We start from the raw sequence: 25,113 nt of genomic DNA, 5'->3' as shown, positions 1-25,113 counted from the left end.
AAGCCATGGCAAAACTTTCATAACTTAGTGAACTTAGATGAGGTTTTTCAATCCATCGGTATCACAGTTTGGACTATTTGACAAGCAAGAAATAAAGCTGTTTTTTACTGTTGGTGCCCGATCCTGTTAGAAACTCTCAATGGCTACACAAGAGTTTAGGGGAGCTGCAAGAGTTATCCCCGATCTTATGCTTTACGCCAGCTTGTCCCTATAGTAGTTGTGTGCAGCAATTCTGGTGCCTTCCTCCTCAAGGAATCCTTAAATTCAATTATGATGTGGCAAAAAAGAGTGGCTCAAATCAGGCTGCAATTGCAGTGATTGTAAGAAACCATAGAACCAGAGTTGTCGATAGAGTTGCTAAATCTTGTTCGTGCTTGTCTGTGGTAGCTGGAGAGGTTTTAGCAGTTTTGGAGGCATTGAATCTAGCCAAGAAGAAAGGTGACTTGCTTAAGACGAAGCAAAATGAATGCCAATGGAATATCAAGGCCACTGACTGTGCTATCCTTTTATTAAGTCAAGACTTTGTCTTTATAGATTTTGTTTTTGTTAGTAGAGTAGCAAATCATGCAGCAAACAATATTGCTAAGCTGTGTCTTTCTGGCTCTCTTTCATGTAACTGGTTAGCCTGTCAACCAATCTCTTTTCTAAAGTGTTTAGATGTTGATATTCAATCAGCCTTGTAATGCAATGTTTATCTGCAGTTAAAAAAAAAATAAATAAGAAAACAAACTAAAACAACTATCATTTTTTCGATTTATATTCTAAATTTATTGGCCTATCTTCTAGCTTAATAATTATGGGTAATCCTTGCCTAAATATGATGCATGACAAAGCCAAGACAGAAATAAATAAATCCTATTTAATTTTAACATAAATTCCACATGTCATTGTCCCTTAATCCGTTGGATATAAACAAAAATTTCCCTAATAATGATACCTATATACAATTCAACCCTAAAGTCATTAAATATTGAAATATCACAAAAGAATTATGTATTACTATGTACCAGAGAAAATCAGAACACAACATATTTCCAAAAGTACATTTCATTTCGTTTTCAAAATATGGCATATAAATGTATTCAAATTATACAAGTAGAAATACTGTATCTTACGTGCTAAAATGTTATAATTTTAATAGATAACCAAGCAAGCACAATGCATTCTTGAAAAACAGAATGCTATCTAAATGTTAACCACGCTAAAATTAAGGAATTAAGGAGTGTTCTAGTAATTGTTCCCAAATAGAAAAATTAACTATGATATGATTATCCCCCAATGGCATCTGAGTATACAATAGTAATCAATACAGCCAGAATAGATCTATGGGATGCAAACTTGATGAAATGAAACAGATCCTAAGGAAACTATAACAGAGTGCTTGAATTAAGAATAACCTCTTGCTTATGCATCCATGAGTGGAGCAAGCTGGCCTGGCCCCCCATACAAACACCAATATAAACGTTAATTCCTCGATTTTAAATGCTGAAACATTCAGAGTCTTGAAAGCTGAAATACTAGCCAACTTGCAGTCATTGTTGAACCATTAATTGAAGCAAAGCTAGCTAAAGACCTGGTATCCTTTCACTTATCTTTCTTCTCTTTTTTGGCTTCATGCTTTTGGTACAAGAGAATCTGACTGAGAATGGTACCATTAGTGATGACACCAAGGGTGGAGCCCAAGACAACTAAAAAAGTGTCAAGGAAAGCAACACAAAATAATAATAATAATAATAAAATAATCTTGCAAGGCTCAGAAGTATTTACTTTGTAAATAAAGCTGAGTAAAATAACTTGTATATGGCTTACAAGAGGAAGGACTATGAGGGGTCACCTAGCAATGATATAGCAGCCTGATTTCTGGATTGACGATAATACTTATATTTAATTAGAATAGCTACCGATGGTGATTTTCCCAAAGTTCACATGCATACTTTTAGCATTCAAATAACATAGTACAAATACTTCAAAAAAGAAGAAGAAGAGAGAAAAGAGCAAAGAAAATTGTCAAGGATACCACTATTTGGTGCTTTTTCTTGCATGCTAGTAAAAACTCTCACTGCAAAAAACATAGAAAACAATCATAATGCCATACATTTATGCTTCTACAAGCGTACCAAGACCAGTCAATTAACCCGTAGAACCAGCAAAATCATGAAACATGTTAAGAAGCTAAGCGTCCAGAAAACGTAAATAAAAAATCATAATATTATACATTTGTGCTCTATATACATGCAGAGACTAGTTCAATTGACCATACAACTCACCGATAGAACCAGCAAAATTCATAAAACAGGTTAAGAAGCTGAGCTCCCCAGTGCTTTTGCTCTACAAAAAAGAACAATTTAATTATTTATTAATGATAAAAATCCATTGAGATATATAGGCAATATATGTACACTATTTTTCTCACCGCACGCTTAATTCTTCTCAAGGATAAGAAGACAAGTATGATTTAACAACCCAATCACCTCACCGTTATATTGCATACCAATTTTGAGCTACTTATGAAAAATCAGTATCATAAATAGCACAATTCGGCTGAAATCTGCTGATATCTGCTTCTACAGTAATTATCGGAAGGTTTCCTTGAGTACCTTATCCAGGGACATTTTACACGTCCACAGCTATCATGAATTTAAGTCATGGTCGAGGGCCCTGTTCACAGTCACTGTTGCAGGTAACAGGAATAGGCCCATAATGGCTATAACGGTCTATGTTATGCACAAATGTTTTGAAAAATTTGCAAAACTTATGAATGATTAGATATATAAAACATATGAGTAAACTAAGACACACAACCAAATAATAAGCATAAATATATTAAATAAAGATATTAAATCCATCCATTTTAGATATCATTTGCATTAATCAATTTAAAGTTAAAACAATTATGTGGGTAGTAAAGAACAATGCGTCATACTATAAATTTAAAAAAAAACTAGCATCAAACACACACCCAAGAAAACTCAGCTTTTGCAAGATATAGATGTGTGGAACTAAAAAGATGATGATCTTAGTTAAATAGGGTAGAAGCAAAAACTTTGTAAAGAGGGAGAAAAACTTTTGATGAAAATTTAAGAGAGGAAGTGAGACACAACAGCTTAAAACTCCACAGATTAGATAAATAGAATGAGGATAAGTCGTTGCCTCATCTGGCTTTTAAAAAAAAGTGATATAATGACTGTTTCTGTTGCTGGAAAATAATGCAATTACTGTTAAATAACAGGTGTAACAGCTGTGGTAGAAACAAAATTTCTTTTGCCTTTAAACAATGGGTATAATAGTAATGGGAGGGCAAAAGACCTAAAATAATGGACGCAATGGCCTTTAATTAAACCATGGTAGCTACTGATAATAAATGACTTGTGCTTGCAAAACATTATCAAAGTCCAAAGAGAACATGCCCTCTACACCAATCATTCCATACTGTCCCCAAATAAAATATAAGCAAAATTTTTCCCCCAAGATGGAAAAAGCCTAACTGACAATACAAGCATTGAAAGAACTAGGACTTATTTAAAATTTCCAAAATACACATAAAAATTTTGAAAAGTATAATGCATAAAGATTCAAGGCCATATGATAAAATAGTATCCTTAAAAACAGAGTGAAAAATTCACTTCCCATAGGAAGTGATTTAGACTAATTCCTAAGTCATTACATTACTGAAAACTAGATGTGCAGTAAACAATTTCAAAGATAGCTCATTCAAAATATACTAAATTTAACAGCAAAATGTAATCCCAAGTTCGAACTTACAGAAAAGTTTTTCCATATCTGTGGAATCCTAGCAAAGAGAAAGATTGCATGCTGGGATGCCTGTAATAAATCGTTGTGGTATTAGATAACATTACATATGCTAAAATAACACACTAAAACTAAAAGAGTAAAAATCATCCAAAAGGAGGAGAGGGGGGGGGGAGGCAAGGTTAGGACAACTATTAAATTCCAATAAATACAACGCATAACTGGATACTAAAATGACTACTTACATAGAGAGCTTCAAAGAGAAAAGGATCAATTTGACCTGCCAAAATAGTTGGTGCTACAGCACAATATCTGAAATACTCATGTAAGGAAAAATTTGTAATACTCGTACAAGTACTCCCAAAACAAGAAGCATTCAGGATACAGTAATGGCCTTATCCATGTCACAATAGGCACAGGTTGTGAGAAGTAGTAGATAGTGGCAACTAAAACTATAGCTGTAAGATAAGCAAAAGAGGAACTGTATTAGGAGCTTTCAACATATATTATAACTTTCAATCATCCAGTTTAATCTCATCAAAATGGCCCAACTACCCTCAAGCAAGGAGAACTTAAGAAAAGTTTATTGCAGGAAATTCTACATTTTATTATCAAACTAACCTCGATATAACCAATTTCATCAAACTAATCTCCTTGGATTCACTGGTCTATAATACATAGAATATCCGTCATGTAATGATGAAAGTTGCACTAATTGTTTAACTCTATTTCATTTCCCGCCAAAATCAATTAGCCTCTCCCAATTCCTAATTACATCAACGGTAGAAATGAGAATTGAAAGGAAAATGAAAAATAACCTAAACGAACCTTGGATCAATAGGAACGCCAATTCCCCATAGGCCGAGAAGGGAAGGCCTTTGTGGAGACAATATGCGAGAGCTATTGTATAACCTATGGTTTCTAGCTCAAAGGCGACAATGCTAAGACCTCTGACACTTCTATGCTTCAAAATTTTCAATATCTAAAAGAAAAAACAAAGATCAAATAATTAAGAATTGTGCCAAAATCAATTATTAGGTAACCATAAAATAGATCATAGAAATGAATTATTTAACCTGAGGGACTTTGACGGTGGTGGAGGCGGCGACGATACAATAGCCAAGGAGTTTGGAGATGAGAGGAAGCAAACAGTCCTTGTCAGGAAAGCTACCGTGGCGGAGAGATCCGAGTGCGCAGCTGAAGTCAATCCCTAAAAACTCCATTTCTTCTTGTAATTCCTCAGCTCAGCTGCAGCTCACAAGCCGCGTCCTGGAGATCTAAATTAAATTCCCGAACTACGACACCATCTGCAGGCCTGGCTGTCCGATACGACCCGTTTAACGCATTCGAATTTTTTTTTACCAGTATCAGTCTATTTTATTAGTGTCGTCTATAATCTATAATGATACTGATTGATAAATAAAATAAAAAAAAATTCTCAATTGAACTTAGTTTTTCATTTGATATTTTTATTTATTCTCGTATTTTTTATTTTTTAAAAAATTTAATTTAAAAAAATACTTTTGCTTTATAAACATACATATAAAAAAAATTTATTTAGTTCCCTCATGCCTACTATTATTTCAGGATAGAAATATAAAATCAAAAGAAAAAGAACTTTTGAATGTAAAAAAAAATGGCAAGTGAAATTTATCCAACAAAGTGCATATTTTCTATACGAGTCACACAAGTGAAAAAAAATAATCGGACAGTTTTTTATCAATACTGGTGCTCTTTTAAATAAATTAAATTTTCATTTAAAATAATCTTTTAATATATAACCTAATAAATTTTCATCCCATCTATAATCAATTAAATATAATAATTTAATTTTTTAAAAAAAATTATAATTATTTTATTTATAAAAATTAATAATCACAGATATTAATATGCATTCTTATACCATTATTCTTAAATTATTAATTTTTAAATTCTAATTAATTTCTTATCATTTTAATTGATTAATTCAAGAGTTAAAATACTTTTTTTAAAAAAAATAAAAATTAAAAATTAAAGGAATAAAATATAAAATTTTTTAAATTTATTCAGATACATTTATTAAATTATATATGTGGGTGTGTATATTACTTTTTTATAAAGTAATTTGTTATAAAATTTGATTTTGATGTTAATTTTAAATTGAATTAATTAATAATTATTATAATTATAATTATTTTTATACGTCATCAGAATTTCATATTTTCTCCGGTCAATTTCAAGTGTTAGTTCTAGAAAATCTTTTATCTACTTTATTTATCATTTAAAAAAATTAAGAATGTATTAATTATTTTTAAAATTTTATTATGATCCAATATCATTTTCAATATATTTAAAAATAATAGAATATGTGAAGGGCATTTTAGTGAAGTATTAATATTTTCTTTTATAAAAATAAAATTATCGGTTTGAGATGAACTCAATCGAGAATTAATTTTCTTATTTTCTTATGAATTTTCCCCTCCAAAAAGTGCTATTGAGCAATCATGTTGTATTGGATAATCCCGTTTAGTTTGCGTTTAGGAATTTGAACGCCATATTAATTTCTGTTACTTGAAGATGTTATTACTGAACTAATTTGTATCTCCGTTAACAAAATTTTGTAAATTTACTTTGTTGCCGAGTTGGGCTCAAATTTTACATCTTTTTCTTTGTATTTTGGGTGGTACAAAGCGAGGCCCGTCCAAATCCCCACTACACTCCTACTTTTATTCCTTCCCTCAGGAAGAAGCAAATTCAAAAGGCAAACGATATCTCAGGACAAAACAGACCGAGGCCTATGTTCTTGGAATTTCTTACAATAACCTGTGCAAGAAGAATAAAGAAGTTTCCACTATTCTTAGTTCTTTTAGTGTGCTGTTAACCATCGGCAAAGATATATCAATATCCATTGAGCATGGACCAACATGGGACAAACTTCCACATGTTTGCTTGCGTCCATCGACTGTCTGTTCTTCTAGTAGGATGCTTAGATGGATTGATCAAGACATTTTCGTTGGCAGTTCCTAATAATTCTATTCTTGTAATTGTCTTATTTTTCTTATCAAACAGTTCCTTCTTTTAAGAAAGGAACTCAATCAGCTCAAAAATATCTGGTTGTGATTGCAAGTCAATATATGCATATCTCCAGAAAATTTAAGTTCAGCAAAAAGCATCGCATATATTTATCGTCATGAATTTGAACTGAATGCCCAAGTGGAGTGGTGTGACGACATTTATTTACCTTATGCTGCTCTATCTGCTACTGATATGATGACATATGGGAATTTTAAGATCAACTTGAGGTTATGTTTGAACCTTCTATGTAACGGATGATTTTTCTTTTCCCTGAAAAATCATCAAATCAACTGCACTTGAAGCTATATTGAAAATCAAGCATAAACAATTACTTATCAACAGATGGAATTTTATCCAAGTCAGAAAAGAAAATGGCCTGAAATTGGAACTTATCAGGATATATTTGGCGGTTAAATATCATTGAAGCTGAAATATGCAGATGTAAAGCTAAAAGTTTTTTATGGTTTGGGAACTGCGAGTACACCATTGGAATGACAAACCAAATCATGAAATCCATATTTGCTAATGATGAAAACATTTACAGTGGACATAGCAAGCTGATCAATATATCTGGTCTTCAATGCAACATGATAAATAGGAAGTATGTACGCAATCAGCAGCTGTCTAATACTGATTTTGATGGTTGAATAAAGTTGAGCAGCTTCATAAACCAAGAAGGAAGCATCAACAACACGTATGACTCTTCCATCCCTTTCTCATTCTTTCATCCACTGCCTCAAAGACCTAACTTCGCCTAAGCACTGCTCTTCTTGGCTGCAGCTCCAAGAGCCCAGTGAGGCTTAGCAGGAATGCGTATCATTGCCTTCACTGCTAATGGGTTGTCCTTGCTCTGTTGGAGGAACTTAAATTAGCAAAGCAGATAGAATGTGCAAATCCCACATAGCACTTTCAATATGAAACAAACAACAAAAGCAAAAGCCCAAATACTTTCCGGAGCCAAATTGGCAAAATTATGAAATAATGTCCATATTATTAAAGAAAAGTTGAGATGCTCTTACCATTAAGCAGGTTCCCTGGTTAATGTTGCAGATGGGATAGTCATGTGGGCAGCAGCTATAATGGTCTTCACAGCAGGTAGCACCCTCAAGTGGGCAGCATCCCCACTCAAAGCAGAAGTTGCCATACTCAAAGAGGCAGCAACAAGTATTGCTGTCAGGACAGCTGTAGTAATTGTCGCAGACAGTGGGAGGCGTTACTGGAGATGGAGGAGAGGGGCCAGGGTTGGGGGGATTTTGGCCTTTCTTGATGGGGTAAGAAGCTTCCATCGCAATTCCACATATCCCTGTAGGGCTATTAATACTTCGCGCCATCCTGAGATATCCATTTTCTCCCCAGCTTTTCCCCCACGAGTTCCTGACAATCCAATAATCTTTACCATTTTCTGTGCCATAGCCCACTGCAGCAACACCATGGTCCAACTGAGTCCCACATCTTCCAGAAAAAATACCCTGAAAGATGAAGTGAAAAAGGAAAATATACCTTAGTGAAATACAAACTCAAATGCTCAGATTATCGAAAGACATAAATCCAGATATACTATGTTGTTTACTTCATGTGTAATATGTAAATCATCCATGATGGGGCAAAGGAAGGAAAGTTGTTACCGATGCGTAAAACTGGAAATCCCTGCCACCTGCTTCAATTGCAACGCTAACGGGCTGATTTGCGACAGCCTTTTGTAGTGCTGTCTCACTGTTCACAGGAACATCTTCATAATCATCAATTGTAACAACCTTGGCGTTTTTCTGCGAGAGCAAAAGAAATAAAAGGTGAGAAGACATGATTTTCAAATAATAGTATATTTTACTACTTGATTTTGCATTTTCAGTGAACACCGACCCTGTATGTATCGCATCTGCCATCACGAGCAAGGTATGGATAATCCTCTTCAGTGTCAATTCCACCATTGTTGATGATGAACTCAAAGGCATAGTCCATTAGACCTCCATTACATCCTTCATTATAAGAGGTATCACAATCCACCAATTCCTGCTCCGATAGAGAGATGAGGTCACCGGTAACGATCTTGTTGATTCCTTCTACAGCAGCAATTGTTGAGAAAGCCCAGCAACTCCCTTCACATGAAATTCAATATCAGCCATTGTTATTCCCCAATGTACAAAGGTTTGACTTAGGAGTAAGAACTAATTGAAAGATGATTGTATTTATATCTATTGGGATTAGCAAAAATAGCTTATTAAACAAATAAAGGTCCATTTACCTTACAATTAACTCAAAATTCCTTAAATTTGAGTTAATAATATTACAACTTAACAAAATATGTCAATTTATTCTAAGTCAAATAACATAAACCATAAAGCAATTGAGACACCCGTATTATTAAGAAATAAATTACATTATTATTCTTCATTAGGAAGCATTATTTCATGAAATATGAAATACAACGGATCAAGCTGAGGTTGTGTGTTCAATCAATAATAATAAAAATATATAAGTAGTAAAAAATTAATAAATTTAAATTTAGCTTAATAGTGATGTGGATTATTCGTTAAGTTATTATTGATAGTACATATACCATCTCAACCAAATAAGTTAGCATTTTAAGAGTATGTAATAATTTGTCAATATTTATATTATATTTAGACCTTAAAAAAAATTTCGAAAATTGTTAAAATTATTTATTTTTAATTTTTAAATTTAAGGTGAGGTCCATAGGGAGGAGGGTCGAAGGCGCCCGATCCGACGCTCAAATCACTCCAAATGTAGTGAATAATTTCTAATTAGTTAGTTATTTGCTACCCAAAGCATACGGATGCGAGCTGGCCACAGACAAACTTCTAAATAAATGCCAAACCTCTTACACCCCAACATTTGGGCATAGGCGTGATGGTGTCAGGCGCAACTCCTGCCCTATGTCGGAAGTGTGGGTTCCATCAACCCTCGGCGCTTCTTTTTATTACTCAAAGCTAGAGACTTTGGGGAAAGAAAAAAAAAAAAGCTAAAGAGACCCCTCCACCAATGGAAGGTAAAAAGACATTTATTCCAATGCCCACATAAAATATATCTTCTTTTCATTTTCTATTTATTTTTTAAAAAACTAGTCACCCGCGCGTGGGGAAGCCAACTGCAAAAAGCGTTGGGGATAAAATGGACAAAACATAGCATTTGATGGCCAAATTCATTTATTTATTTTAGAGCAGAATTCTCTAACAAATAATTGAAATAATATTATATGCAAAATATTCGATGTTAAAGTAAAATTCATAATTGTGCAGAATTTCCCTGTTGAGAATCGAAATTTCATTTGATTTATACTTCACTGGAATGGATTCTTCAGCTCGACTAATTAAGGGCCACTTGATGTTTGGTTTAAAGAATTATTCATCAACTATCCGATCAAAGCTAAAGACTCATAAAAATTATAATAAGCTATGTGATGAAGCTAAAGAGACTCACCGCAACTTCCTTGGTCTTTGACCTCTGCGACGGCACCTTCCTTCCTCCAATCGACGGAATCCGGCAAAGATTCGCCAACGCGTGGAGCGTAACGATCACTGGTTTTACGCAATCTGTTCCTTTTCATACCACCACGGGCACCTAGGTACGTGGAGCGGTACTCCTCGTTGGTAAGGTCAGCAAACCCGTTCAACCCGAGCTTGTAAGTCCGATTCTCCGAGTTATGTTCATCGATGAACCTCAGATTGTCTTTGAAAACCTGAAACCTCTTCTCCCTCTCTCCCAAAGCGTTGTAGACCTTGCCTTGCTTCACCAGCCACTCTTCGTATATAGCCATGACCTCGTCATCGGTCCTCCAGCTAGATTTGGTAGCATGAGTTTGATCATAAGATATGATCGACATGTCAGAAGCTGAGGACAAGGTGAAAGAGAGAAACAAGAGGACGAACATGGCTGCTGATGATCCAAACAGGCCCATCATTTTTCTGCTTTGGTTATTTCGAAGGAGGTGGATTTGCAATGAACGGGGTCTGTGAAAATGGAGGACTGGTGGTGGGTTTTATAAAGGCAAAAGAGAGAGAGAGAGATAATTATTAATACATATAAAATCCATAAGATAATTCGAAAATTAATTTAATATTATTTTTAATTATTCGTATATTTGGAAATGTAAATTAAATTCTGTAACGAGTAATGAGAAAGTGACAAATGAGAGCATGTGGATATGATTTGATTGGCTGTGAAGGAGAGGCCGAAGACCGGTTCCCCTGAAAGTAGGAGCAGTGGTAATGGCAGGTGATGTCCACGCGCGGGTAAAAATTTCAGTACAATGGTTAAATGGCTTTGCTTTTACCGCCAAATCCGGTTAAAATGGGTTGCGGAGTTGGAATTGACCACGTCACCTGACTTTTATGGAAGTGCCGTGAGGGCTCGAAACAAGTGGAAGAGTGGGACAGCTTTTTCATCAATTAGTGGGACCCAACACGAAGCTGTAATATTATCTCTTTTTTTAGCGTTTTGCAGCAATAATTTCTGCCTTTCGCTGTCACAGTAACCTTCATGGCGTGCCCACTTGATGACTTTTACCAACTACTGCCTCTCTCTTTCCCTTTTTTTTTTTTTTTTATTATATATTTTTAATTTTTGTTTTCGCTAATCACCATTGGTCCCTAATCACCACCAATGGTGATTAGTAAGTTTAGCAGTGGAAGCTGTGATTACGTATTGAATATAATAACTTCAAAAATGGGTATATGATAAAGTATTTGGAATCTGACAGAGACAACCTTATTATTATTAGTTGAATTTCCTTTTTTTTTTAAATATGGATATATGATGAAGGAAGTGCCATGAGCATTTATAAATAAGAAAACAGAGGTTTAATTGGTAGTATTTCATAATCTTTCTTGTCCAAGTAAGGCCACGTTTCGTTTTCAGTACATGCACCGCCAAATCACATTGAATTTGTAGGATGTGTAAATGACCTTCTAGCCCTTTTCCTAACCCTTTGAGATTTTTTTTTATTTGTTTATGTATTTTCAATCAAGTTGTGGGCACTGGTTGAATTATTGATGGATCTTTTTAATTATCTTTGTGATTTTTTTTTATTAGTAGAACAGTTTTAATTTATACTAATTTTGAATGTGGTCGTAGTTTTAGACTGCATCGTGTTTACATATGGGCCATATAAAAGATGGAGCGTCCCTTTGAAATTTGAATATCCAACACCATTAGTTAATAATAGACAAAATTGTGAACCCCATTTATTTCTGATATCAACATTTGATTGAGAGATTATCATAAAAATTGTACATTTGCTGTACTTTCTTAAAATCCTTTCAATTATTTCTACTTGCCCATTTCTAGCCCTGCTTCAAAAAACACATATATATAATATAATTAATGCCATATTAAAATATGGGTGACTATGTAATAATAATAATGAAAATAATCCAAAAGTACTCTTTAAACGATTATGGGTTTTCTAAGTTTGTAAATCAGAGTTTTCTACGATTCAAAAGAGTGAATTACAACGAATTTTATAAAGTATTTCATAATTTAAATACGTTCATTTTTCTCTGTTAGGTAAAGGAACTTTTGAAACCATGCTTAAATTATTGATGGTAGTTCCTTTCACGACAGTAAAGACATTCTTGGCTTTTCTTGGAACGTAAGGCAAAATTTATTTATTTATTTTTCGTATTTAAAATTGAAAAACATTCATTGGCATTGAATTTATATTAGAAAGGAGGAAATGGGATCTCTATATAATAATCAAACAAATATATTTATCTTATCTACAAGATGAATGAAACGCAAAGATTCCATCCAGATGCAAAATGGGTCCATAGAGAAGAAGCAAGTTGATTCTTTTTTTATATCGTTTTCGGGGAAGCAGACAGGAGCTCTGATACTCTCTCACTGCGCAACTGAATCTCTTCTCTTCTTCAAAAAGTGCAAAATCAGTATGGGCGAGAACTGAGGCCATGTGAACCCATAAATTGAGCCGTCACACACAGTGGAGGGGCTTTGGACCCACAGCCCATTAACTAGGATCATTGAACATTCAAAAACAGTTGAGGCAACCAGCAAAGGAAGGCCTTTCAGAATCTCTGAACACAGTTGCACATGGAACTGTGTTGCGCCCTCTGATTCATTTCTGTTATATCTCCAACGCTCCAAGCCAACTCCGTTCAAGTGGGCAGATTCTTCTACTCTTCTTGACAATGATTCATCTTCTTGTGGGGTTCTCTCTGTGTGTGCTGGACCCACAAGACCCCCACTTGGTACTTTAACATTTTGTGAGTGGAGCCCACTCGCAATTGATGGTTAAAGAAGTAATCGCCAATTAGCCGTTGATCCTTGTCGATTTCTTCGTCTGTACGCTTTTGATAATCGGTTAGCTACTTAGATTAGCAACTTCACTATTTTAGAATAACAGCAGTATCAACTATGCGTATGCTTTGACGTCACTTTTTTACAACACGTTAACTAAATTAACTAAATTATAGACAAAGGGGGTGTTCTTTGTGTTGGAGATTATGACAGTTTGTTTTTTAAAAAAAATGCTATGGATAATTATTTAGTTATTTTTTATGTTGTTATAAATAAAATATATTAAATTATAATTATAATTAATATATTTATTCAATTCATAAAAACCAGAAAACAGAAAATTCTTCTCATTTTCTCCAAATTGGCCCGACTATCTTATTTGTGCAATTTATTGGGCCAAGAGTATTACAAGCCCATTCTTTAGAGTGTGTGTTCCGCACAGGTCTGCCCATCAGCCCAGTTTAGGTCCATAATTGAATCAATTTCATTCACACACATAAACATAGTAATTGAGTTAGAATTTATTTAAAAATGAACCACACCATTTAAAATATAAGTTATGATTAAAATTATTTTTTGTTAAAAATAATTTATATTTAAAAATATTTTTTATTAACTAAATTTTTTAAGTGTTTCAAATATTAAAAAATACATAATATATTTTTAAAAATATTTTGTATAAAATAAACGGAGCTTCGATTTATATTTATTAAAATTTAATTATTTTAATTATTTATTTAAATACTATTAATTTGATGTATTATCTCAATATAATAGAGTGGTATATTAAAAATATCTAATAATTTTTCTATGTCCACAGAAATTTGAAGTCATATGTTTTTATAAAAAAAAAAAATCAAATTTCATATTCATAAATTACCAATTTTCCAAATAAGAAAATAACTTCACAATTTTCTAATATTTAACTAATAGTTGAAGAATAATTTTTCAAAATAAAATTTCAATCAAAGCTATAAATATTTCTTAAAAAACATATATCAGAGTAGTTTCTCCATAAAGATTCAAATACTTTCAATAGTTGAAGTTTAAATCTTACAAGTTTTCATGCTTGCAAAAAAAAAAATCTTAATATTCAAATTGCGTATGAAGAGATAAAATAATATTTTTAATCCATTATTGAATAGCAAACCCACAGAGCATATTGCACAAGGAGAGTTGAAGGATAAAAAGGAAGTGGAGATAGAATATCTACAAGCTAGCTTAATAATAAGAAGATGTTGTTGCTGCTGCTAATTTGTGATTTTATAGATATGGGTTCTGTTAATTTGAGTTTGTGGAGTTAGTTTGATATTTGATTTTGTTAAGATAAACGATAAAATTTTTAATATACAAAATATAAATTAATATATTGTTTAAAGTTTTTGTCAATATTTTAATTCTATACACTTGAATTAATTTAACCGAAAAAAATATTTTTAAATTTATTTTAATATTTTTATTTTATTTTAAAAGAATTACTTTTTAATTCTATGTATAGTATAATGAATGAATTTATTTTTTTATTTTTAAAATTTAACACTTTATTTTTAAATTTTAATTTCATTAAAATTGAGATTTTTTCATTAAAATTACTGTTAAAAAATATAAAATAATCATAATACCCTTCATTAACTTAGTTAATTTTTAGAAAACCAATTATTCCATTAAACATTTAACAAGAGCAACTCATGAACTACTTGCTATTGCCGCAGATTTCTTCCCTGCATTACTCTCTTGGGGTCGTCTACAAAACTCTCCCGCCCCTCCTTCCCCAAAAAGCAGGGATGGCATTTTTGTTCTCACTTAAGGATGTTTTTTTTTAATCACCAGATGGATTATGGACCAAGAACTGTCAATCTTGAAAATGAATTGTTTCCTAAAAAAAGCTTTTGTGAATGCCCTAAAATCACACTTTAATCTCCTTCTTTGGAGAATTTTATTTATAATTTCACTGCGATCGAGAGGCTGCGCGAGTCAGGATCGCCAAATTTCTTACAATAAAGGCTTGGACTTGCTGACCCATGCATCTAAAAAGGAATATCTAGTAAGTGCTGTAAAATAGTCTGAATTGAACCACCACTTCTTTTTACTCTCAAGCCCATGACTGGAGTCGCGAACTTCTCCATCTTCCTAGCAAAGAAAGCTAAGAATGCATTATCAAAGAGCCACATATCTATATAACCATTTTTCACAAATTTTTTAACATAACAAAGAAGGAAGCGTTACAGGTTAAAAAAAAAAAAAAAGAGAGATTTATAATTTAATTTCTGAGTATTGCCATTATTAATAAGTTAGTCCTTATATTTTTAAAAACCTATCAAAATGTATTTATCTTTTCTCTCCGTCAACGAAATAGTCTTTCCGTCTATTTTTGCCATTAAAAATATAGTAAAAAATTAAATTACCCATTATTTTCCTCCTCTTCTTCCTTCCTTTTCTTCTTCATCAATTCCTTCTATTTCTTCTACTTCTTCTTATGCTTATGCTTATACTTCTTCTTCTGCTTCTATTTCTGCTTCTTCTTCTTTTGCTTTTGCTTCTGCTTCTTCTTCTTCTGCTTTTTCTGCTTCTGCTTCTTCTTCTTCTCCTTCTTCTTCTTCTTCTTCTTCTTCTTCTTCTCCTTCATCATCATCATCTTCTTCTTCATTTTTGTGGTGGAGGAGGATGGACTATTTCGTTGACGGAAAGAAACGATAATGATATTTTAATAGATGCGAGAAAAGATAGGAATTATTTAATTGACAAAAAGAAACGATAAAGACATTTTAATAGATATGAAAAAAGATAAGGACGTTTTAATAGATTTCTGAAAATATAGGGAGGGACGATTTCGTTCACAGAAAAAAACGATGAGGAGGGACTATTTCGTTGGCGAAAACAAACGATAAGGACGTTTTAATAGATGTGAGAAAAGATAAGGACTCGTTGATAAAAAAAAAACGATAAGGACGTTTTAATAGATATGAAAAAAGATAAGGACATTTTAATAGATTTCTGAAAATATAGGGAGGGATAATTTCGTTGACGGAAATAAACGATGAGCATGGACTATTTTGTTGATAAAAATAACGATAAAGACGTTTTAATAGATATGAAAAAATATATGAACTATTTCATTGACGGAAAGAAACGATAAGAACGTTTTAATAAATTTTTGAAAATGTAGGAATTGACTTGTTAATAATAACAATATCCAATAACTAAATAATGAGTTTTATTTGAGGGTAAAATTGGATTTTAAAAATTTTCTCTTTCCTCCTTTATCTAATTTTAACGGAAAAGAGAACGAAATGATTATTTTATTGACAGAAAGAAAACATAAAAACGTTTTAATAGATTTCTAAAAATATAGGGACTGATTTATTAATAATGGCAATATTCAAATACTAAATTATAAATTTTTTAAAAAAAATTGTGAAAAACTAAATGCAAACTCAATTTCCATGAAAAAGTTTATAATTTTTCTCACAATATATCTACCCTTTTATTTTATTATTAACACAAAACACTACAAATAGTAATTATTATAAGACCAATAATTCCTTCATATGCTACAACATTAAATAATCACAATAAAAAAAATAAAAAGATAATAATTTCACAAAAATCAAAAGAACAAAAAATCAATTCCACATGAATCAAGCATCAAGCACTTCACCGCCGGCGATTCCTTCAAACAAGCTCTACAATCAATCATAGACCAGAGATTTTCATTCTCAATAGATATATAATAAGATATGGACAATAAAAGATATGCGATGGCAGATTTGTAAAAGACGATCTCAAATTATGGCAATAAAATCATGAGGCATTAGACAGAGTAATAAAGCAAGTAGATGATGAGTAAGGTAAGAAGCCAATTGAAGAAGCCAATCAATGATGAAGGCACACGATGAAATCCACAGTGAATCTGTATATCATCTTAAACTATGGATTTACTACTACTTTTTGTCGGTCATGGTTTAGAGTAAAAAAATAGAAAAAAGGAAAAATGAAGAAGCAATTGAAGTATCATGGATTTTAATATGAAAAGGAGAAGAAGACAGAAAAAAAAAAAAAAGAGAGAAGGGAAATCAAATAAGAGTATTTGGGGAAATTAAATATAATCTCTCACCTTTAACTATATAGACCCATTAATTTAATGAAAAATAAATAGAGGAATTGTCTTTTTGAATGGAATTAAAATTTAAATATTAAAATATTTAATTTTAAAAATAAAAAAAGTTTATTAATTAGGCTATATCTAAGTATTCAAAAGTATTTTTTTTTTCAGCGAGGATAATGGATTTTAGTTCAAAATTAGGTGGAAACGGATGGTCCATGTCCATGCATGGTGTGGACCCATCAGTTACCAGTTTCAACTCCAACGTTGAAATTTGACACATCAACGGTAAAAATAGTCGTAATTTGAAAAAAGAAAATTAAAAATTGTTGAAGAAAGAATCCCATGAGACTTTGGTGCTGCTTCTAGTGTCATAGTAAAAGAGGAAATCAACGGCCCCCACTCCCTTCCCTTTCTCCCTTACCCTTTGCTTTGGCAGGTCATGACTTTTGCATTAAAAGCTTCTAACGCTAATGGTCAACTCTACCTCACTGTCTGCAATCCTTTTTTCCCCTTTCCCTATTCCAACGGTTAATCACGTTCATTTCACCTTATTCTTATTTTTAATTTGGTTGAAATATTGAATTTATCCTAAAATTTAAATTAACAAATGAAATTTTACATTTTTAGTTTTATTCTGTAATTAGGAGCAAATTTAACTTTTTTATCTTTTAATTTTTTTATCTTAAATTTATAACTTAGTATTCTAAAAACAATCTAATGAAATATTATTATATTTTTCTGTCCCATTTTCACGCAAATTTACAAAATGTAATTAATATACATGGAATAAAAATGATCATGCGTTTTTTCTTCCATCACTGTCACGGTCTCCGATTACTTCCCATCGCCTTCTTGGCCCCGCTAACAGAGAGGCGGTCAATATCCTGACAAAATTCGCCACGTGGAGCATATCCATTTGCTAAAGCCTTTGACGGCAAGGAATACAGAAGGCGACAGGTCACTCATCCCATGGCTTGCATTGAGAGGGCATCAGTTTGACTCAGAATCCCTCCTTTTTCTTTTTTCTCTTTTTTTTAATCTTCATCTTTCACATTCCCCTTTTGCTTTTTGACAATTTCCATCATTTTCTTTTGTTTCAAGTTCTCTCTCTTCAATATATTCTATTAGGTCTTTATACCTATTTGACTCCCTCTTTCTTTTCCTGTTTGTGGGATTACACATCTTTGGATGGTGGTGAAGACATGGCTGTGGAACTGATGATGGGCTTTTCTGGGGATAGTTTTGCAGCTAAAATGGAAGAGCTTGCTGTGAGAGAAGCGGCGACTGCTGGGATCCAGAACGTTGAGGAGGTCATAAAGATGCTCAAACAAAATCAGCTGCAGCAGCCACAATACTACCCTGATTTCACTTCTTCGCCCACTAATAATCCGCCCGGGACAGATAATATTATGGCTGTTACGGATGCGGCTGTGAACAGCTTCAAGAAGGTTATTTCTTTGCTGGGTCGCACGACGAGAACTGGCCATGCTCGCTTTCGGAGAGCCCCTGTATCTCCTGCTTCTGCTAATCAAGAGCAGCAGCAGCAAGCTCAAGATCTAGGCGCTTCTGTTCGACCTATTAGTTCTCACCCAACAGAGCCAGTTTCTGCCTTTAGAGTTTACCAACCGACACCAGTTCATCGGCTCCCTCCCTTGCCTAATAGTCACCATCAGCAGCAGAAGACTCCAAGTTTAGTTGCAAAGAATGGTTTTTCCGAGAGGAACGAGATGCGTTCCATTAATTTCTCTAATTCACCTTCAATCTCTGCCTCTACTTCTTTCATGTCTTCTTTAACAGGGGAAACCGATAGCGTAAAGCGCTCTATGTCCTCTGGGTTTCAGTTTGCCGAACCCTCACATGTTTCATCCGCTGGGAAACCTCCTTTATCCTCATCTTCCCTTAAAAGAAAGTGCAATTCCATGGACGATGCTGCTCTCAAGTGCGGTTCCACTTCAGGGCGATGCCATTGCTCCAAGAAAAGGTCCGTTGTCTAAATTTCGAAGAAGTCATAACTCATAAATTAAAACTGATAGTTTTTTGTGGGATTATTTAAATAATCAGTGATTACATTTTGAATATTGTAAGCTTCTAATTGAGCAGGAAATCAAGAGTGAAGCGAGTGATCAGAGTCCCTGCAATAAGCAATAAGTTGGCTGATATTCCACATGATGACTATTCCTGGAGAAAATACGGTCAAAAGCCCATAAAAGGATCTCCTCATCCAAGGTGTGTGTAAATTATTTATTAACCTTGTTTGGATTTAAAAGTTGTTCATTAAGCGAGTCACAAGAACCGAGTACTGAGTTCACTGATATGCACAATTGTTTCAGAGGATATTACAAGTGCAGTAGCATGAGAGGATGCCCAGCTAGGAAACATGTGGAGAGAGCTGTAGATGATCCAATGATGCTCATAGTCACATACGAAGGTGATCACAATCACTCCAACTCCATCAACGACAACGATGCACCTGCTGCCGTTCAGGTTCATGAATCATCATAAGAAGTCAACTCATTAAGGGCTGAGCAGAGTTCAGTCCTTGTTTAAATCATAGCTCTTCATGACAACTGTGAGACAATAGTCAACGCAGAGGGCCTAGCCCTAGTGGGTATGTTATCTGCCTAAGAAGAAAAGATGCATAGGATTCTCTGTGCTTTGTCTTTTTTATTTTTCCTCCCTGACTTTGTTTACAAATGAAAAGAAAGAAAAGGGTAGATATCGTGGATTTGGTGGGAGTTGAATCATGCAAGTAGTGGAGGATTTTATTTGTTTATTTATTATTTCTTTTTAAGAAAAAATGATGCTTATATACCAACTATTATAATAATAATTTAAAAATCTATTAGAGTAATATTAAAAATTATGAAATTTTGAAATCCAAGTAAAGTCAAATGTAGGATGAACGAAGAAGTGTGCATTTTGAGGGATAAAATATATGGTGGTGGATCTTGCAAGGTTGCCCACTTGAAATTGTTCCATTTTCCACTTGCTTTGTGTGCATATTTTTACGCCAAATTCGGGAATACAATGCCAAGTCAAAGTGGTCGGTCGGGGCTATGGGAAATGTTCCCCTCCCTCTCTCTCCCCTAAAAGGAAAGAAAAAAAAAAAAAAAACGTTTCTGTTTCATTTTGCATTGTCAGTGTGTTTGAAGTGGCCCCATATTCAACTATTCCTTTTGCCGTTTCTATACGGCATTGAATTTGTTTTTGCGAGATGATGTGGGAATGGTTCAGTTTCGATCCACGACGCCTCGAGTAGAGAGCGATAATTAAAGCACACAAATCAAACCCTTATATGCATTTTTAATTCTATCAAATTGATTTCCTAGATTCGACATTAGTTTCAAATCCAATGCACATATTTTTAGCAATTTAATTGTCTGTACCTAAAAATTACTTAAATTGATTTTTTATTTTTAATTCATGCAAATCGGGTTTCGAAGAAAGTTGTGATATCTAAAATAACAAAAGCACAACAGAACAGAATCGATTAATGGGCCGCTCAAAACAGCCAAGGAAAATTTCTAGACGAATCCAAGCCATCAATGGGCCAAACCAGGCTCTTGTGATCACATCTTTATACCAATCTTCATATTAACTTAGGCCTGTTACACAAACTAACGAATAAAAGATTAAAGGGAAATTACTATAAAAGAGTATTTAGAAGGCCAATCTTAAGTTATCCATTTAAATTCAGTTTTAAAAGAAAATGCTTCCATCTAATTCTTTGTCAATTTTAAATTTAAGGATTGACAGAAAAAATATAGTCTGATTTGATATTAATGCCTACTCTGTTTATGGCACCATGGTGAGGATGGCATCACCACTAGTAAATGAAATTTTGTAAATGTTAAAAAAAAAAAAAACCACATGTTGAAATAGACTAATAAATCTAAACACACACAATCAATAATCATAATAGTGGAGAGAAAATAAATAAATAAATAAATAAAATATTTAACATAATTCATATTCAAAATTCAAGCGATAAATAAAAATTAAGTAGGTGAAGAACAACTAGAGACGATTCTAGATGTGGTAGTCTCTTATATACTTCTTTCCTTTCTAAAGTTGGTTTCTCCTGGTCTTCTCGCCTGCTCTCGAGCAGATAGAAAAGCAGCGTAAAGTTCAGCACAGAAACAAACTATGAGCAATATGTCCACAGAATTGCTACTTTCATGCCTCTGCATAATCCTCATTTCTCTCATTGTAAACACCATAGCAATTAGCACCAGCAGAGAAACTCTAGAATTTGTCATTGGTACTAGAGGAAGAGGCGTAAACAAAAGCTGCAAGAATGAAAATCATAAGAATAACAAAATACCCATTCCACTAGAGTGTCCAAAAGTGGCAGTTCCTCTACCCCCAACCCCATCTCTACCTCTCAAAGCAGAAGTCTTAGTATTTGCTGATCAAAGGCTAGCTGTGGTGTTCCCTGTCGTCCAAAAGTTTAAGTCTATAATCACCTCAGATCCTTTTGGTATCACTAAGACCTGGGTAGGCTCAGACATATGCAGCTATAAAGGTTTCTTCTGCGACAACCCTCCAGACAACAAGTCAGCGATAGCTGTTGCCTCCATAGACTTCAATGGATTCCAACTTGCTGCTCCCACTCTCAATGGATTCCTTGATCAGCTTCCTGATATTGCACTCTTTCATGCGAATTCCAACTTCTTTTCTGGTACTATCTCCCCAAATATTGCTACGCTTCCCTATCTCTACGAACTTGATATAAGTAATAATCTATTCTCTGGTTCATTTCCCTCGGCGGTTCTTGGCATGAATAGTCTAACGTTCTTGGACATTCGGTTCAATTTCTTTTCTGGGTCAGTACCTCCTCAATTATTTACACAACCATTCGATGCTCTCTTTCTCAATGACAACAATTTCATGACGAGTTTGCCTGACAATTTAGGAAGCACCCATATTCTTTTTCTCACCTTAGCCAACAATAAATTCATCGGTCCACTTCCAAGAAGCATTTTCAAGGCGTTTTCCTCTCTAACTGAGGTCCTACTCTTAAACAACCGGCTAACCGGTTGTTTACCATATGAGATAGGCAATCTGAAAGAGGCCATAGTGTTCGACGCTGGCAACAATCAGTTGACTGGTCCATTACCCTTTTCTCTTGCTTGTCTAGAGAAGGTGGAACAGCTGAATTTTGCTGGTAATCTGTTATTTGGAATGGTGCCGGAGTTGGTCTGCGAGCTGGAAAATTTGGTTAACTTTTCTTTGTCTGATAATTATTTTACAGCGGTCGGGCCATTGTGTAGAATTTTAATAGAGAAAGGAGTGCTTGATGTTAGAAACAATTGTATCCCTGATCTTCCCTTCCAAAGATCGGTAATGGAATGTGCAAATTTCTTTGCACATCCCAAGTTCTGCCCCAGAATGTGGTCTTACAGATATATTCCTTGTAAGCATCCTTTTATTTCAGGTTCTATGATTCCTGAAATGGCTCCTTCACCATGACCAATGCACCTGTATGTCTACTACGTATTTCGAATTCTTTAATTAAGATTTTGTTTGCATGTTTAGTCATGCTCTTCACTTAGTTCAAGTTATGGAAAAATCTCGCAATTCTATGCTCAAGTTAGGAAAAACTATATGGAAAATTTTAGTGTACTGTCCCCTTTGAACGACTATCTGTATGTTTAGTAGTAGAAAACTCAGCATTATGCAATTAGCATCCAATTATGTTGAGTATTAATTACATTCCATTTATGAACCAAAAGAAAGGATAATTCAAGCTGCAGCAAATAATGGGGAATCAATATATCATGCACGCCATAGGTTAAAGAAAGAATTTGCTTTTTTCAAAGGGTATGGTCCCAAACTGTGTGCACATTGAGAATGGGATTGAGAGCAACTACTTTCTACTGCCCATTTTGCCTTTGGCTACTGAAAGTTACTTTCAATTGGGACACTATCTGAATCCATTCCGCAATCCAAATGATGATTGGTGTTTGAGACTTTTGAAGGTCCCATATAAGTTTAGGGAAAGCTAGAAAGATACTGAGATAACCCACCTTACTGTCTCCTACTGCGAGCAACCATGTGTTCCAGCTCAAAAAGAAGTCCATTCAAACAATAAGATATCATTGAAAAGTCTGTTGAATGATGCACCGGCCTTATCGTGGGTCACTTGTTGATTTTATTATATGTTTTTAATGCTAATGGAGTAGTGCTGATGCTAAGTGGGTGGAAGTCTCTGTGTTTCGCGATAAGCTTTAAGGATGTTTCATTGGATTATGGCTTGGGGTTTGTGCTTTGATAAGCAGCTTCATAAACTAATAAGAATGTAAAGAATGTTGGCATAATTTATATGCAGTGCTACTCGTGATCACTTTATGAAATCTAGAATCGTCATGGCCAACTTGGCTTCACTCTTATTGACTTTTAATCTACTCAATTGCTTAATCAAAATGTGATTATATAAACAAATAAGAAATTATCTAGGAAACCTAATGGCAGCTGCAGCAGAGCAGGAACATCCAAACATGCGATGCTAGGTCCTAAATCCTGATGCTTGAAAACCTGTCAGAGGAAGGAACAGGAGAGGCCATACATGTATGGCCCCCATGTATTGACCATAATCATCGTGCCTTGGAAAGTAGGAGAATCCACAGAGCACTGCTTTGGTAATAAACTAATTCTAGGATGGGCATGATGTTAGCCTTACGTGTCAAATTAATGGCATTAATTCTTTCAATGTAATTATTTTATTTTAATAAATTGGTTTCTTGCACGCCAACTGATTTTTATATATTGCATTAATCATTCATGGTCTAGTTTCAAAAATATAATCATTTGTAAGACTTCTTTACCGTTCGTGGGGATTGGGTATATGAGACTCTCCAGTGATCGAGGTTGGGCCGTGGATCCTGAGCTCTAGTATCATAACTATTAATTCAAACCCAGAATGGAATGAAAGGATGGCCGAAGCTCTACGGCACCGCCCCATAACTATTAATCCAAACCTTGTTCTATTTCTAACCTGTTTGTGTTTATTTACCTTTGAAGAAAAAATAAAAAAAACAATTAAATTAGCTGCGCTAGTTTGATTCTAGATGTGTGATTTTAGATTGAAAATAGAACCAAATCTACTATTTAATCAGGGAATCGAAACCATGTTAAGAAATTCTTCTAAAATTTAAATTTGAATCTTATTTTTCTATTTTTAATTAAAAAAGTTTATAAAAAATTATAATTTATAAAATTAAGAGAAAATATAAAAAATATAACGTAATTTTTTGTGTTAAAATAGTACATAGTGTTTTACCTTCATTAGTAAACGACTATGAAATCTTAATATTTTTAAATATTGCTAATATAATAATTTATATATAATTTTTAATTATTATTTTTTAATATTTTAATTAATAAAAAAACAAATTATTAACTTCTTGACACTATTAAATCAATATTAATGTAGTAATTTATATATGATTTTTTATTTTTTAAAATATTTTATAAATTAAAAATAATAAAAATATTTGTCACGTTAATAATATTTGATAGTATTAGTATTTTACAATTATTTATTAATAAAAATAAATTATGAATTACTATTTAAATATAAAATGAACTAAAGTAAAAAGTATTTTTTATATTTTTTAATAAAATTATAATAAAAAAATTGAGTCAATTAACTTAAAATTTAAAGGTTTAAATTAAGAAGTAAATCAATACAAACGTTGGAATTTTTTGGGTAATTGGCATAAAATAAACAGCCGCAATAAGGGGCAACTTTGCAAGTGGTGGAGGTAGAATTTTTGGTGTGTGTGTGGGAGTCACGGAAGCCATCATCTAACAATTATAAGGGTAGTACTAGTACTCCGTGATGGAATAGTGCCTAAAATTAGTATGCGATCACATGTGATGGGACTTTGGACGATACCGTACGCACCCAATTTCGCCCTTACTAATAT

At 33.5% G+C, this 25,113-nt stretch overlaps 4 protein-coding genes across 5 annotated transcripts; 2 read left to right on the top strand and 2 right to left on the bottom strand.

The window, feature by feature from the left end:
* Nucleotides 1-475: 475 nt before the first annotated feature.
* LOC110606864 (mannose-P-dolichol utilization defect 1 protein homolog 2) lies at nucleotides 476-5,128 on the bottom strand. 2 transcript variants are annotated; one of them, XR_002486572.2, is made up of 9 exons: nucleotides 4,827-5,128; nucleotides 4,579-4,732; nucleotides 4,136-4,208; nucleotides 3,996-4,062; nucleotides 3,763-3,822; nucleotides 2,268-2,328; nucleotides 2,018-2,059; nucleotides 1,398-1,688; nucleotides 476-695 (listed from the first exon to the last, which is right to left on the bottom strand). XR_002486572.2 is itself a non-coding variant. In XM_021745848.2 (8 exons), the coding sequence occupies exons 1-8, from the start codon at nucleotides 4,971-4,973 to the stop codon at nucleotides 1,585-1,587; spliced, it is 708 nt and encodes a 235-aa protein (XP_021601540.1). In that variant the 5' UTR covers nucleotides 4,974-5,128; the 3' UTR covers nucleotides 1,246-1,584. The 2 variants fall into 2 exon arrangements, 1 of the variants encoding a protein (XP_021601540.1); XM_021745848.2 differs by lacking the exon at nucleotides 476-695 and having other exon boundaries at nucleotides 1,246-1,688.
* Nucleotides 5,129-7,176: 2,048 nt separating this feature from the next.
* On the bottom strand, nucleotides 7,177-10,800 carry LOC110606381 (low-temperature-induced cysteine proteinase). The gene is made up of 5 exons (XM_021745165.2): nucleotides 10,243-10,800; nucleotides 8,665-8,900; nucleotides 8,430-8,570; nucleotides 7,824-8,273; nucleotides 7,177-7,654 (listed from the first exon to the last, which is right to left on the bottom strand). Exons 1-5 carry the CDS (start codon nucleotides 10,721-10,723, stop codon nucleotides 7,559-7,561), a joined length of 1,404 nt encoding a protein of 467 aa, XP_021600857.1. The 5' UTR covers nucleotides 10,724-10,800; the 3' UTR covers nucleotides 7,177-7,558.
* Nucleotides 10,801-18,253: 7,453 nt separating this feature from the next.
* Nucleotides 18,254-19,997, top strand: LOC110605859 (probable WRKY transcription factor 7). The gene is made up of 3 exons (XM_021744525.2): nucleotides 18,254-19,163; nucleotides 19,283-19,408; nucleotides 19,513-19,997. The coding sequence occupies exons 1-3, from the start codon at nucleotides 18,385-18,387 to the stop codon at nucleotides 19,682-19,684; spliced, it is 1,077 nt and encodes a 358-aa protein (XP_021600217.1). The 5' UTR covers nucleotides 18,254-18,384; the 3' UTR covers nucleotides 19,685-19,997.
* Nucleotides 19,998-21,192: 1,195 nt separating this feature from the next.
* On the top strand, nucleotides 21,193-22,923 carry LOC110606436 (uncharacterized protein At4g06744). Its single transcript, XM_021745238.2, has one exon. The coding sequence runs from the start codon at nucleotides 21,329-21,331 to the stop codon at nucleotides 22,652-22,654; it is 1,326 nt and encodes a 441-aa protein (XP_021600930.1). The 5' UTR covers nucleotides 21,193-21,328; the 3' UTR covers nucleotides 22,655-22,923.
* Nucleotides 22,924-25,113: the final 2,190 nt, after the last annotated feature.

The sequence above is a fragment of the Manihot esculenta genome, chromosome 18 (assembly GCF_001659605.2).
Source record: "Manihot esculenta cultivar AM560-2 chromosome 18, M.esculenta_v8, whole genome shotgun sequence".
Taxonomy (NCBI): domain Eukaryota; kingdom Viridiplantae; phylum Streptophyta; class Magnoliopsida; order Malpighiales; family Euphorbiaceae; genus Manihot; species Manihot esculenta.
Note: the sequence above shows the minus strand (reverse complement) of the source record. Positions and strands in the feature narration are given on the sequence as shown.